The 12,053-nt window shown below is 44.2% G+C and overlaps 3 protein-coding genes across 6 annotated transcripts; 1 reads left to right on the top strand and 2 right to left on the bottom strand.

The window, feature by feature from the left end:
* Positions 1-3,981, top strand: LOC105569478 (protein transport protein Sec61 subunit alpha). The gene is made up of 8 exons (XM_012025981.1): positions 1-203; positions 398-465; positions 766-831; positions 907-1,117; positions 1,190-1,447; positions 1,536-1,702; positions 1,814-2,203; positions 2,287-3,981. The coding sequence occupies exons 1-8, from the start codon at positions 197-199 to the stop codon at positions 2,548-2,550; spliced, it is 1,431 nt and encodes a 476-aa protein (XP_011881371.1). The 5' UTR covers positions 1-196; the 3' UTR covers positions 2,551-3,981.
* Positions 3,982-4,150: 169 nt separating this feature from the next.
* Positions 4,151-8,629, bottom strand: LOC105569476 (integrator complex subunit 5). 2 transcript variants are annotated; one of them, XM_012025979.1, is made up of 11 exons: positions 8,170-8,629; positions 7,949-8,078; positions 6,976-7,385; positions 6,750-6,885; positions 6,011-6,680; positions 5,681-5,925; positions 5,403-5,608; positions 5,146-5,292; positions 4,924-5,064; positions 4,547-4,807; positions 4,151-4,476 (listed from the first exon to the last, which is right to left on the bottom strand). In XM_012025979.1, exons 1-11 carry the CDS (start codon positions 8,389-8,391, stop codon positions 4,255-4,257), a joined length of 2,790 nt encoding a protein of 929 aa, XP_011881369.1. In that variant the 5' UTR covers positions 8,392-8,629; the 3' UTR covers positions 4,151-4,254. The 2 variants fall into 2 exon arrangements, with proteins under 2 accessions (XP_011881369.1, XP_011881370.1); XM_012025980.1 differs by having other exon boundaries at positions 8,189-8,264.
* A 783-nt stretch (positions 8,630-9,412) lies between these two features.
* On the bottom strand, positions 9,413-11,977 carry LOC105569475 (protein anon-73B1). Of its 3 annotated transcripts, none has more exons than XM_012025976.1 (3): positions 11,385-11,977; positions 9,925-10,097; positions 9,413-9,853 (listed from the first exon to the last, which is right to left on the bottom strand). In XM_012025976.1, exons 2-3 carry the CDS (start codon positions 10,093-10,095, stop codon positions 9,755-9,757), a joined length of 270 nt encoding a protein of 89 aa, XP_011881366.1. In that variant the 5' UTR covers positions 10,096-10,097; positions 11,385-11,977; the 3' UTR covers positions 9,413-9,754. The 3 variants fall into 3 exon arrangements, with proteins under 3 accessions (XP_011881366.1, XP_011881368.1, XP_011881367.1); XM_012025978.1 differs by having other exon boundaries at positions 11,699-11,976; XM_012025977.1 differs by having other exon boundaries at positions 11,729-11,975.
* Between the last annotated feature and the right edge of the window lie 76 nt (positions 11,978-12,053).

The following is a 12,053-nucleotide window of genomic DNA, read 5'->3' as shown; positions in this document are numbered from 1 at the left end:
CACGTGACACTGGCATATTGATACGTGTCGGCGGGGTGAGCCACGACTCCGCTACGCTCTGCCAGTCGTGCATACGCGGCCGCGTTCGTGCGCGCTTGATGAGTGGGTACTTGGCGACGGTGTCGTGTCTCGGGATCCTGTGAGGGAAGGTCACTCGATCCGCGCCGTTCAGGACAGCCGTGTCGACGCCGACAAGATGGGATGTGAGTATGCCCGGCCGCTCGCAAGTCAGAAATTAAGGGCCGCCGTGCCGCGGACTCGCGCCCGCCGCCAACCTCTTTCTCGCAAGCCGCGCGCGTAACCTCCTCGCGGCAGCATATTGCTGGCGGCGCGAGTCAGCGCTGACACGCGCGCACCCGGGCGCCGCTTAACCGCTCCTCTCCCCTTCTGCTTTCAGTCAAATTTCTCGAGGTGATCAAGCCGTTCTGCAGTATACTGCCGGAAATAGCGAAGCCGCAACGTAAGGTGAGTCCCACGCGCGCGACGTAGCGCGGTCTATTTCCGTCTCTCTCTCGTATTTACAGTTTCGCGTACCGTTTTTCCTAAATTCCTGAATCGGCCCCCGGCCGCGCGCAAACACGAGACGAGACGTTCCTTACCATCTGTTTATGACGCGCGTCCGTCGCGCTGATACAGCGTAGATTGAAGCTGTAATTTTCTTTGTTCTCTTTCTCGTGCTTCAACGTTCGCATATCCACGGTATTTTAATCAATCTTAATCGTGATATTAAGGAGATGGAGTCACGCTTCTGTTGTCTCTCCACAGATTCAGTTCAGGGAAAAGGTACTATGGACGGCGATCACGTTGTTTATCTTCTTAGTATGCTGCCAGGTGAGTTAATGGACCTTTAATGTCGCTTGGGAAAAGTAATGCGCAAAATTAAGTACGAACACGTAATACTTTTAGATTCCGTTGTTTGGCATCATGTCTTCGGACAGCGCCGATCCGTTCTATTGGATCCGCGTGATACTCGCGTCGAACAGAGGAACCCTCATGGAGCTGGGTATCTCGCCGATCGTCACCTCGGGTCTTATCATGCAACTGCTTCACGGCGCAAAGATTATTGAGGTCGGCGATACGCCGAAGGACAGAGCGTTGTTCAACGGCGCGCAAAAACGTAAGTAACATGAATTCCAACGTACCGCCGTTGGAATGGAGCAGCGGTAACATTGGTGTCGTCCTTGCGCAGTTTTCGGCATGGTTATTACCGTTGGACAAGCGATCGTTTATGTGATGACCGGAATGTACGGAGACCCGACCGAAATTGGAGCTGGCGTCTGTCTCCTGATTATCATCCAGTTGTTCGTCGCCGGACTCATCGTGTTGCTGCTGGACGAGCTTCTCCAGAAAGGATACGGACTGGGCAGCGGCATCTCCCTCTTCATTGCGACTAATATTTGCGAGACCATTGTTTGGAAGGCGTTCTCGCCAGCCACAGTCAACACTGGTACTTTCTTGTTGTTGAGAAAAAAGAAATTGCATAACAGAAGCATTGCTCTTGATCATCTAAAATTATGTCTTTGTACACTCGATAGGCCGCGGTACAGAATTCGAAGGAGCTGTGATCGCGCTGTTCCACTTGCTGGCCACCAGACAGGACAAAGTTCGCGGCCTGCGCGAAGCGTTCTACAGACAAAATCTTCCAAATCTGATGAATCTTCTCGCCACCATTCTAGTGTTCGCCATCGTTATCTACTTCCAGGTAAATTGCCGATAGGTTACGCGGCATTTGTACAAGCTTGTATTAAGTTTTTCTAGTGCCGATCTTTGAGTAAAGAAAGTATCAGGTGACGAGAAATAATTTTATCTTTAGGGCTTCCGTGTGGATCTTCCGATCAAGTCCGCCAGATACCGCGGCCAATACAGCAGCTATCCGATCAAGCTGTTTTACACCAGCAACATTCCGATCATTCTGCAGTCGGCTCTGGTGTCCAATTTGTACGTCATCTCTCAAATGTTAGCCGTCAAGTTCCAAGGAAATCTTATAGTGAATCTGCTGGGCGTTTGGTCGGACGTCGGCGGCGGAGGTCCCGCCAGATCGTATCCGGTCGGTGGGTTATGTTATTACTTATCACCACCAGAATCGGTAGGCCATATCCTTCAAGATCCTGTCCACGCCATGCTCTACATTCTCTTCATGCTTGGCTCGTGCGCTTTCTTCTCCAAGACGTGGATCGAGGTCTCCGGAAGCTCGGCAAAGGATGTTAGTATGACTTTCACTAAAAGGTGGTGTGCATCTTCTCGGCGCGATGTAAAAATTTACGACATGCATCATTGAACTTTCAGGTTGCCAAACAACTGCGAGAACAGCAGATGGTGATGCGAGGCCACAGAGATAATTCCATGATTCGCGAACTAAATCGATACATCCCGACCGCCGCGGCATTCGGCGGACTGTGTATCGGGGCTCTCTCCGTACTGGCGGACTTCTTGGGCGCGATCGGTTCCGGTACCGGTATCTTGCTTGCTGTTACGATCATATACCAATACTTCGAGATCTTTGTGAAGGAGCAAAGTGAAATGGGTGGCATGAGCACGTTACTCTTCTAAACTTAATTCATCTATAGACTTAAAAAGTGAACTTTTTTAATTCTGAAGAACTGAGTAATAATTTATTGTAAAGTAAGAGAGTCGAATTGGCAGCTGTGTGTTTATGTCGAAGCTCATGGGATGATAGACATACACCGGCGCCAGACGAAAGTTCCCCGTTGTTATACATGAAGTCGTACATATTTAACTTATCATTGGTATATTGTTGATTCTCTGCTCAAAAGATTATACTGTCGAGAGGACATTTCTTTAAAAAAAAAAAGGTATGTGCTTCTTTTACGCAAAATAATATATTAACGCGTGACCATTGACACACAATATACTTTCAAATCATTCTGAAAATATTACTATTTTACATTTACATTTGTGAGATCTTTGTTCGTGCATTATTGAGAACAGAAGGGCGTATCCTTTATTTTTACATTAAACGTTATTGAATCTACGCTGTGTCAAATGGTACACGAAGCACTAACTGATAGGGGCAAGATACATTGACGGAGCGTAGAGAGAGTATAAGAACACGAACATAACATTTAATGCTCGCGAGTGCAAGCACGGAGGATGTAGCCACCGTGCGTACACCGCCGTGCTTGCATGCAAGATGTAATATCTTTCGTACAACGAGCAGCGTGTACATAGTAAGAAAGTGATTAAATATTTTCAACATTTTTTACTAGCGTTTCAGGCTCTGTGATTTGACGCGGACAGAGCCGTGTGGAAGACTCAATGGCGTAAAATCGCGACATTTATATATGTATGAATTGAACCGATTTTGCATACGATTATATGAGATAATCATTTCAGTTAGGACGAGACACCCACCTAGGGTATTCGTACAGCAATTTCGAACAGCGTTTGTTCATCTTAGGTAACATCCATTCCTATATATTGATAATAAATGCGAAATAAATTAATTTGTTTCTTACATATGTATTTAGGAGAGAGAATGTGCTTTTATAAATATTAAAACATATGTATATTTTTCTTTTCGTCTTCCTTGTTTCATTCCTCGACGGCTTCATTACGTTTTATTGCGCGCATATAATCTGCGCTGCGCGTAATCGCATCACGACTGAGCGATAATTTCCGAGAGTTGTAGAACAAATTTCTATCCATATTCTTAATTGAGAATTATGACGTTCGATTATATCACAGAAAGGAGGATCCATGTATTATGTAATATGTTACATACTTAAAGCAGAATGTATACAAGAAACCAGTAAAGATTACTTCCTATTTTATACAGTGTATGTGATTGTCATTTTCTACTTTATATTCAGGGTTGTTATAAGATATACATATATATAGATATATATATGAATTATAACTATTGTTATATAGGATATCGATGTAACAAGGAGAAAACACTAAATGTCCAAATGTACTTACTGTTAATGGTGTTTAATACATGAAACCTGTGGGAATATTTAATCTTAGTATTTATAATCTTGAAACACGCATGTTGCAATAAATCGACTTTCTCATATATGACGTCAAGTATTTCGATAACATTGTATTAACCAATATTATCAAAATACATAGCTTTTATATGAGAAATTATATGTATTCTTACAGAGTAAAAGAAGGTACAGGACGGATGTTACATTTTCGTATTATTTATTAATTGTCTCACGCGTCAATTAGTGATATTTACAAAATGCATACGATTAAACAATAATTTAAGTATTATCCAAAAATTATATCTCATTTATTTTCGTTATAAAATAGCGTTGAATATAAAGATCCTAAAGTGTGAATGTTTGCCAGTAACACTAGACGGAGAGTATCTGTAAAACGTGCATTGGGCGACGACATGTCAATATCCCTCCAGGCTATGTTGGTGCCTTCGTTCCGCGTAAATAGCGCCGGAGACGGTACATTTTCGCGCATGTACGCCCACAGGCATTCCCTCATTATTGTGTTTATCTGCAATCAAATTTACGAAATCCGAATGTATGAGATCAACCGAAGTAGCGTTGGAAACTCGAGAATGTACCTGGTGAGGCTGTAAAACGGGTAGGATGTCCCTGATACTCGCCAGCGGCGGTGGTAATAATTGACCGAGTGCCATTATATTGACAAGCGAAACGCCCTCCTCCGTATTCCAATTAGCCATGACAGTTGCGGTGATGCCTCTCAGTAAAACGGAACAATACGCTAACGCCGGCCTGTACCAGGCGGTCAATTCTAACAACGTCCACAACAGGGGAACGTCCTTAAACTTGCGACGGATTTGTAAATCTCTTTCTATCGTGACCTGTCGTAAAACCATCGTTGTATTGAATAACAATGAAGTATGAATGATGAATAGCTCAGGGATACAGCAATGAAATAACAACAAGTAACTTGACAAGTGTTCAGCGTAAATAATACCTTTGTAAATTCCTCATCAGGCCATGGCAGACCATTGTACATAACATCAGGTGATACCAATTCAACCAACAACAAACTGACCATCGTCAGAGCGTCCAAGTTGACCGGATATCGGTCCGTTTCCTGGTTGCTGCAACAAGCCTGAAAGTAGTTGAAATTGTTAGAGTATTTCGTGCAATGTTCTGGGACCTATTAAATAATAAATTTTATAGGATTCTCTACCTTTATGACGTCTACTAGTAACATTTTGTTTAAAACAACGACTTCCTTATCGATCGCATTTTCCGGAGGAAGCCTTCGTGGACCATGTCCTATTACACCAGCATGAAATACCGATGAATGTCGTTGCGCCAACATCGTGCTCGTCACCTGAGGTGAGATCATTTAAATTCTACTTATCGAGGTCTAATGGATAAATATTTTCAGTATTCTAAAATATATATATATATTATACTTTAGCACTTTCGCACAAGTTTTACCTGTTTATGATTCTGATGTAGCAACAACATCTCTTCGAAACGGGGCTCGAATTTCTCCTTTGCGCCGAAATATTTCGCCTGCTCATTATTAATACTATTTCCTAGTATCTCTCGGAGCGCCAGTACACGCGCGGATGTGGAATAACATGCTAAATCCCTCAATAAATGGCACACCATCTTTACCCCTTGTTGCTTTTTCGTAACGTCTAAGAAATTGCATTGTCGTATATATATCTTGTTGCTCGAAGAAAAACCAAGAACGTTAAAATTCTAATTACCAGTTTGAGTAATGCATGAAAAGAAATGCCGTATGATCGCCCTCGTCAATTTCAGCATAAGTTCCACATCGAGAACCTGATCTTTTCCGGGTGTACTCAACAGATCCAAGAGAGTAACGATATCATTCGCCAAGTCGAAATCATCATTTTTCATCAATAAGGAGGATATTTGATACAAATTAGCTCGGAGAGCTCTGCTAATCATCTGCGACTGCAATATCGCCGCTTTATTTGATTTCTCCCATCTAAACGATAGAAAAAGATTCTATTAATTATTAAACTATAAAGTGCTTAATTACTTTAAACTTGTACATGTTTCACAATACTTGCTTCAACATTGTAATGAGATTCTTGAACAGTTGTCTCGATTCTTCCTTATGTATGATATTTTTATAGTGCATCTCCCTAAGCGCCTGCTCCAAGACCTGTGCAAAGTAATCGTGACTAGCGAGGATATTTTCGGATCCGGATTTATTCATGGGAAACTGTACGACGTTGTTGGTGATAAGGCGTATTAAGGCAGCGAGGTGGAACGTCGTTTGCGCCTTCATCAGCATGTAGGACGCCGTGAAGACGACTATGTTCGGATTTTGACTTCTGAGAAAACACAACAGCCTGACGGCCGTTTGTACACGCAGCGGATTGGGATTCAGCAGCATTGGTATTATCAACGACATCTCCTGTTTGATCGAACTCAGCAGGAGGATATTAGCTGACTGCGGCCCGTGCGTTCTCAGCAAGAGATCGATCTCCTGTAAAACCAATTCCAGTATCTCCCGACAAATGTTCTTCACATTTTGCGCCGCGTTGACGCTGTGATAGCCGACGTTGCTCGTGTTCAGACTCGTGTCCAGCAGTATGTTGATTATCTGCGACGCGCCTTGCTCGCATCCCAACGTCAAGTGCACCGTCAGGTCCATTAACGCCGCCGGTTGATTGTCAAAGTATTTACACCAATCCGCCGCAAACATCGCCAGTCGTGGTATAACGTCCGGTCTCACTGCAACAAATATTTTATACAATTGTAATGATATAATTCACTTCAACATAATTTTTATCAGAAGCATACATATTTGTAACACGTCGCTGGTTATTGCTTTCAGAAGAGTCTGCGAAAGCGAGGCCAGGTTCAGAAGAAACGGTACTGTGGCCAGTTTCTGCTTCTTGGTACCGTCATCGAGACTCACGTCTTCTTCCAGACTCCACTAAAAGATTATTGCGAATACATTATATAATGCATAAATTTAAATCAAGAGTGTCAGTACACGCAACAGGGCAGTAAACGACGAGCTTGCCTCGAATAGGTCTAGCAGCGCTTTTCTGATATCTTGAAAATGACTGCCCGCCAAATGCCCCAGTATGCCGACCACCGAGTTCAACTTTGGATTCTTGACATTATGCTCGTAGCCCACAGCACAGAAGTCTTTCAATCCGCACGACAGCACCCTGGTGATGACAGTGTTCGGAAAGCAACTCCCTACGTGAGCAACCACCCAATCGAAGTACGGACTGTGCAGCACGCTGGTGTCTAGTAAAGCCTTGATACAAGATTCCGTGTCGGCGTGCATAAGACACTGCAGGCATTGAGCAGTAATGTCTATCAGAGTCCTCGTCGCACGGCACGACATCCACTGCTGCAGGAAATCATTGATGCCCGCGTTGACCGGCAAATTGCCTCGCTTCGAATAGTCGGACGACAGTTTGCCTGCGGGAGAAGCGTACTTTGTAAGTCGCAGAATTTCTATATTTTCAGCACAACTGTAAAGGCTGGTCTACAATATATGGAGTAAGCTTGGAGTAAGGAGTAAGAGAGAACCATAAACTTTAGCTTTTGGTGTAAATATTTATAACACCGATGGCATTCTGATTCACTAAGAGTAAGCGTAAGAGCTGAAGTGAAAGTAGGAAATAAAATATTTCTTACTCCAGGCTCACTCCACATTGTAGACTAGGGGGTCGATTCTGTATCTTACACATGGCGAAAATGCTAAAAGTGAATAGCTTTGTCTCCAACTTTCGGCGAGGGGTAAACTGCTGAGGGCATTGTAGTGTACAGATTTGTGGCATTACTGGGCATTACTAGGCATTACTTCGGGCATTAGGCCTTGCTGCAGCATTATAAAATAAGATAACAAGATAATACCCACTGGACATTAGCAGGCATTGGTGTACATGATTTTAGTCAGTGGTTTGCCACTAGCTTTTAGCATTTTCACTGTGTTGCAAGATACAGAATTGACCCCAGACCTAAATGAAATATGTATATACCGAGCAGGTCCAACGACCATGCGGATATGATGGGCGCCCAGGCTTCTGGGTTGCCGTTGACGAAGCTGCTCAGGATGGCGTGGATCTCCGCGATGATGTTCTCCTCGGGTATCGGTATACTCTGATTCGTCTACAAGATCGCAATTCATTGTTATTACGTCAATTATACTCATCGCGCGTCGCGCAAATGAATGAAGAGCTCGAGCGGCGCGCCCGCCTACCTCGATCTGGCGAACGTACTTCGTCACCGCGACGAAGAATACGTTGCAAAAGTACTCGAGCACAGCGTCCCTCGCCGCGGGTACGTTTCTCAGCAAGGACAACGCCGTGCGCGTCACGTCCTGCGTGTTCGTGCTGTGAGAGGGCCGGACGGCGCCGGAGATGAATTTTCTAACCTCGTTGAGAATATCCTGCGGCGACAAGGCCGCCGTGCTGTGCAGCATCCTCGCGGGGCGTTATTATCGATAATAATGTTCTAACTGCAAGGCACCGTTCGATCACGCCCGCATCTCCACTTGGATCAGCGTAAATTCATCGCACGGCCGCGCCGCGAGTGGCGTGGCTCTTTTCGATTTGGAGGTTATGTTGCAGCGTAAAAACACAGAACCCACAGAACGTACCAAGAGGTTAGGCTACACGCAGCTACACGTACTACACCTATACAGGATGTTTCATTTTAAATAATACACGTAAATATCTCCAAAATATGAAAGATACGGAAAAACGTTTGAAACAAAAGTTGTTTGGTTCGAAGGGGGACGTAAGGTGGTGCCATTTAAGCTTATGATATCTCGATAACTGTTTATCGGAGGGAAAAGTAGTACAGGACTTTTTTTACTTGGGGTTTGTTTTCTGTTCCTGCACTGGTGAACTAGTGCAGTAAGCTAGAATGAGAAAAAATATGCTTGTCTTACTCCAATTTATTGCACTAGTTCACTAGTGTAGGAACAGAAAACAAGCCTTTGATTTAGTCTCAGGGATATGTTGTCGCAACAGTGCTCCAATTATTGAAAAATTTTGTGTATTGTAACACATAAAATTTACATACAAAGTATCAGGAGAACATGATCAGCAAAGAGGTGGCACTATCTAAATTTCCAAGAATTGGATTCCCGAGAACTTTCAACTTCAAATCGCGAGAATCGAGAAAATTGGCAAAGTATCAGGAGAACATGATCAGCAAAGAGGTGGCACTATCTAATATTCCAAGAATAGGAATTTCGGCGAAAATCTTGAATCTCGAAAACTGGGAAAGTATCAGGAGAACATGATCAGCAAAGAGGTGGCACTATATAAATTTCCAAGAATTGGAATTCCGAGAATTTCGAACTTTTAATCGCGAAAATCTGAAATATGGAAAAGTGACAAAGTATCAGGAGAACATTTCTGCCTGCCTGTGTACATACGTACGTACAGATGCGTTTCGCAATATTCACACCTTTTTCGGAAAGAACTTGGGACACCTTTTCTTTTGCAGAATTACTTTTATTCCAAAGATCCTCCTCGCTAATTTCATCATGTAAAAGCTAACAGTTCTTCCTTTATAAAATATCACATACAAATAACGCTTTTATAAGTATAAATTCAATATAAATAACGCTTTTATAAATCAGAGATCGAAACGGAGACAATAAGTTGCGCGTTTAAGACGTAGCAAAAGTAAAGTATGATCTGGAGATTGACGCGACGCTATAAAATGTCCGTGTAGTATACAACTTAGACGAGTTGAGGGATTATCTTCAAGGTCCAGCCTTCAGGTGGTCGCGAAGCACGAGGGTACTCGTCGAAGTATCGCAGGGAAACGTCTCAACGCCTCTTCTTCTTCTCCTGCTTTCGCGGCCGGTGCGGTCTTCTCGGCGTCACCTGCGGGCTGTTCTCGGAGCATTCCACGTCGCTCGGGTCGTCCTGCAATTGCAAGGGTCATTGCTAAACGGAAGCCGCGTCCTCAGCCGCGATCCGCGACGGCTGGAACGTACCTTCAAAGCTGCCACGCCGTCGGACGGACCGGCCTGATACACGACTATAGCCAGCAAGCACATGATCTGGAACACCGCGCCTACGTAGAGGCCGAATCTCAACAGCTGCTCGAACAGAGTCTCCTCCGCTGGCAGCAAGAGTCGCTTGAACTGTGGATCCGCGTCGGCCATCTCTACGTGCGAGAAGCACACAGGTGTCAAATAATTTTTCGCTCGTATTCTGAATCCTCTTTTATCGATAAAAGCGCCCATAAAGAACTCTTTCAGCAAATAAGAATCCTTCAAAACCAATTTTAGGGACACTTATAGCGACAAAAGAAGATTTAGAACATGGACCTTTATCCGCGATGTATATCAATCATCACGTCGGGTTCGTTACGATGAAAAGGAGCAATGTACACTAGGAATCACTGATGCCTTCCTACACAGACAGATACTAACACATTTATACATTTTGCATATACATGGAAAGTGTAGAGGAAAGTCCCCTAATCTGTTGGTTCCACCATGAATTTATTGCCCTTGGAGTGGTCTGTTTAGCGGAAAATTGTTAGATCGTTGCGAAAAAAGATTTGTGATCGAATTTGGACATTGAAAACCTACTATCTCGTGTTAGAATTCTGTCTCATAATAGAGAGGACTTTCCTCTACGTATGTTCTATCTGTGCCTAAATTCATATGGGAAGGCATCAGTGATTCCTAGTGTACGACATACGTACTTTCCAGATAGCACAGATGATCATTATGGACTCGACAAGTATTCAATGTTTAAATCCTTTAAGAATTACTGTGATCTGTTCAAAATAAACTCCAAAAGAATTCCTTTCCGTGAATTCTTTTAGTATAAAGAGAATTCGTTTTGTGTCTGGAGAAAGAGCTCAGAATTGGTGGCACAAAAGCGAATTCTTCTCTCATGAACACTTTCGGCACAGAAATGGGAACCGGCAAAGGAATTCATTTCATAATTCGGGAATCCAAAATAAATTCTTTTTAACTCTCTGTGCTATCCGGGTTCGGAGACAACATGCATCCGAGCGAACGAACGTACAGTCGTGTATCTTTGCTCGACGAGCTTTGAACAGGCATTTCGGATGTCGATACAAATCTTTTACAAGTATAAATTCAATATAAATAACGCTTTTATAAATCAGGGATCGAAGCGGTGACAATTTCGCGTTTAAAACGTAGCAAGAGTAAACTATAATTTGGAGATCGACAGGATTAAATTGTCCATGTTGAATCGATTAGAACAGAGAGGGTGACATGTGACAAAATCGTACACATATTTGAGAGAAACTTAGTAGCTTTACAAGCGATATTTGAAAAAGCGAAAAACTGTTTTCATCAGCAACGTGAATCTCAAGCTTTATGCTACTTCGAAGGCCCTTTAAAGTCTTCCTTAAAACAACTTTTTTTTCAAACAGATGCGTCCTATCCGTGTAGAGCGAAGATCCGCTAACTCAATTTCGGCCAAAATGTTACGCGTTTCCCTCCTGCTCTCGCCGGTCCAATTTAAATCACGTTGATTCGCATTCGGCGGAAATTGAATTGTCTCAATTGCACCAAGTACGTCACATCCGCACATCCGAACCGCGGACGCATATTAGTCGGGACAGCTCGCTCATTCGCAAGTCTAGTCCGAGGCTGCTCCGACGAAATTTTTCCCCTCTTTCTCCCCCAATGGCATCCCGTTCTCTCGCACAGAGCTGTGCGCGCGACAATCCCGCGTTCCTCCCCTTCGGAGAACATGTCCGGGAAAAAATTTTTCTCTCACGTGAAAACGGGGCTTCCCGTGCGACGGTACCTGCTCGATCACGGTTGGCACATGGTGGTCCCGCGATATTCACGCGAGGGACATATATCTAGGAAAACGTGGAGGAAATCAATAAACGACGGCGACCGGCGATGAATCGCCGCCTCGTAGCCTCGCGGCGCGTAGCGACAGATAGTACCAACATTAGAAACGCCCGCGAACACGGCACGCACGCCGCGTCCCGTCCCTTCCAAGCCGGTGGCCGTCACGGCGCGATCGCGACGGCTCGTGACGTTTCGCGGAACGAAAACACAACAGCGTCGGCGGCGGCGGCGGCGGACTCGGGTCGCGATCGCGGCCCTTCGGCTCGCGCGCC

The sequence above is a fragment of the Vollenhovia emeryi genome, unplaced genomic scaffold (assembly GCF_000949405.1).
Source record: "Vollenhovia emeryi isolate VEMERY1.0 unplaced genomic scaffold, V.emery_V1.0 DF939124.1, whole genome shotgun sequence".
In the NCBI taxonomy this organism is placed as follows: domain Eukaryota; kingdom Metazoa; phylum Arthropoda; class Insecta; order Hymenoptera; family Formicidae; genus Vollenhovia; species Vollenhovia emeryi.
Note: the sequence above shows the minus strand (reverse complement) of the source record. Positions and strands in the feature narration are given on the sequence as shown.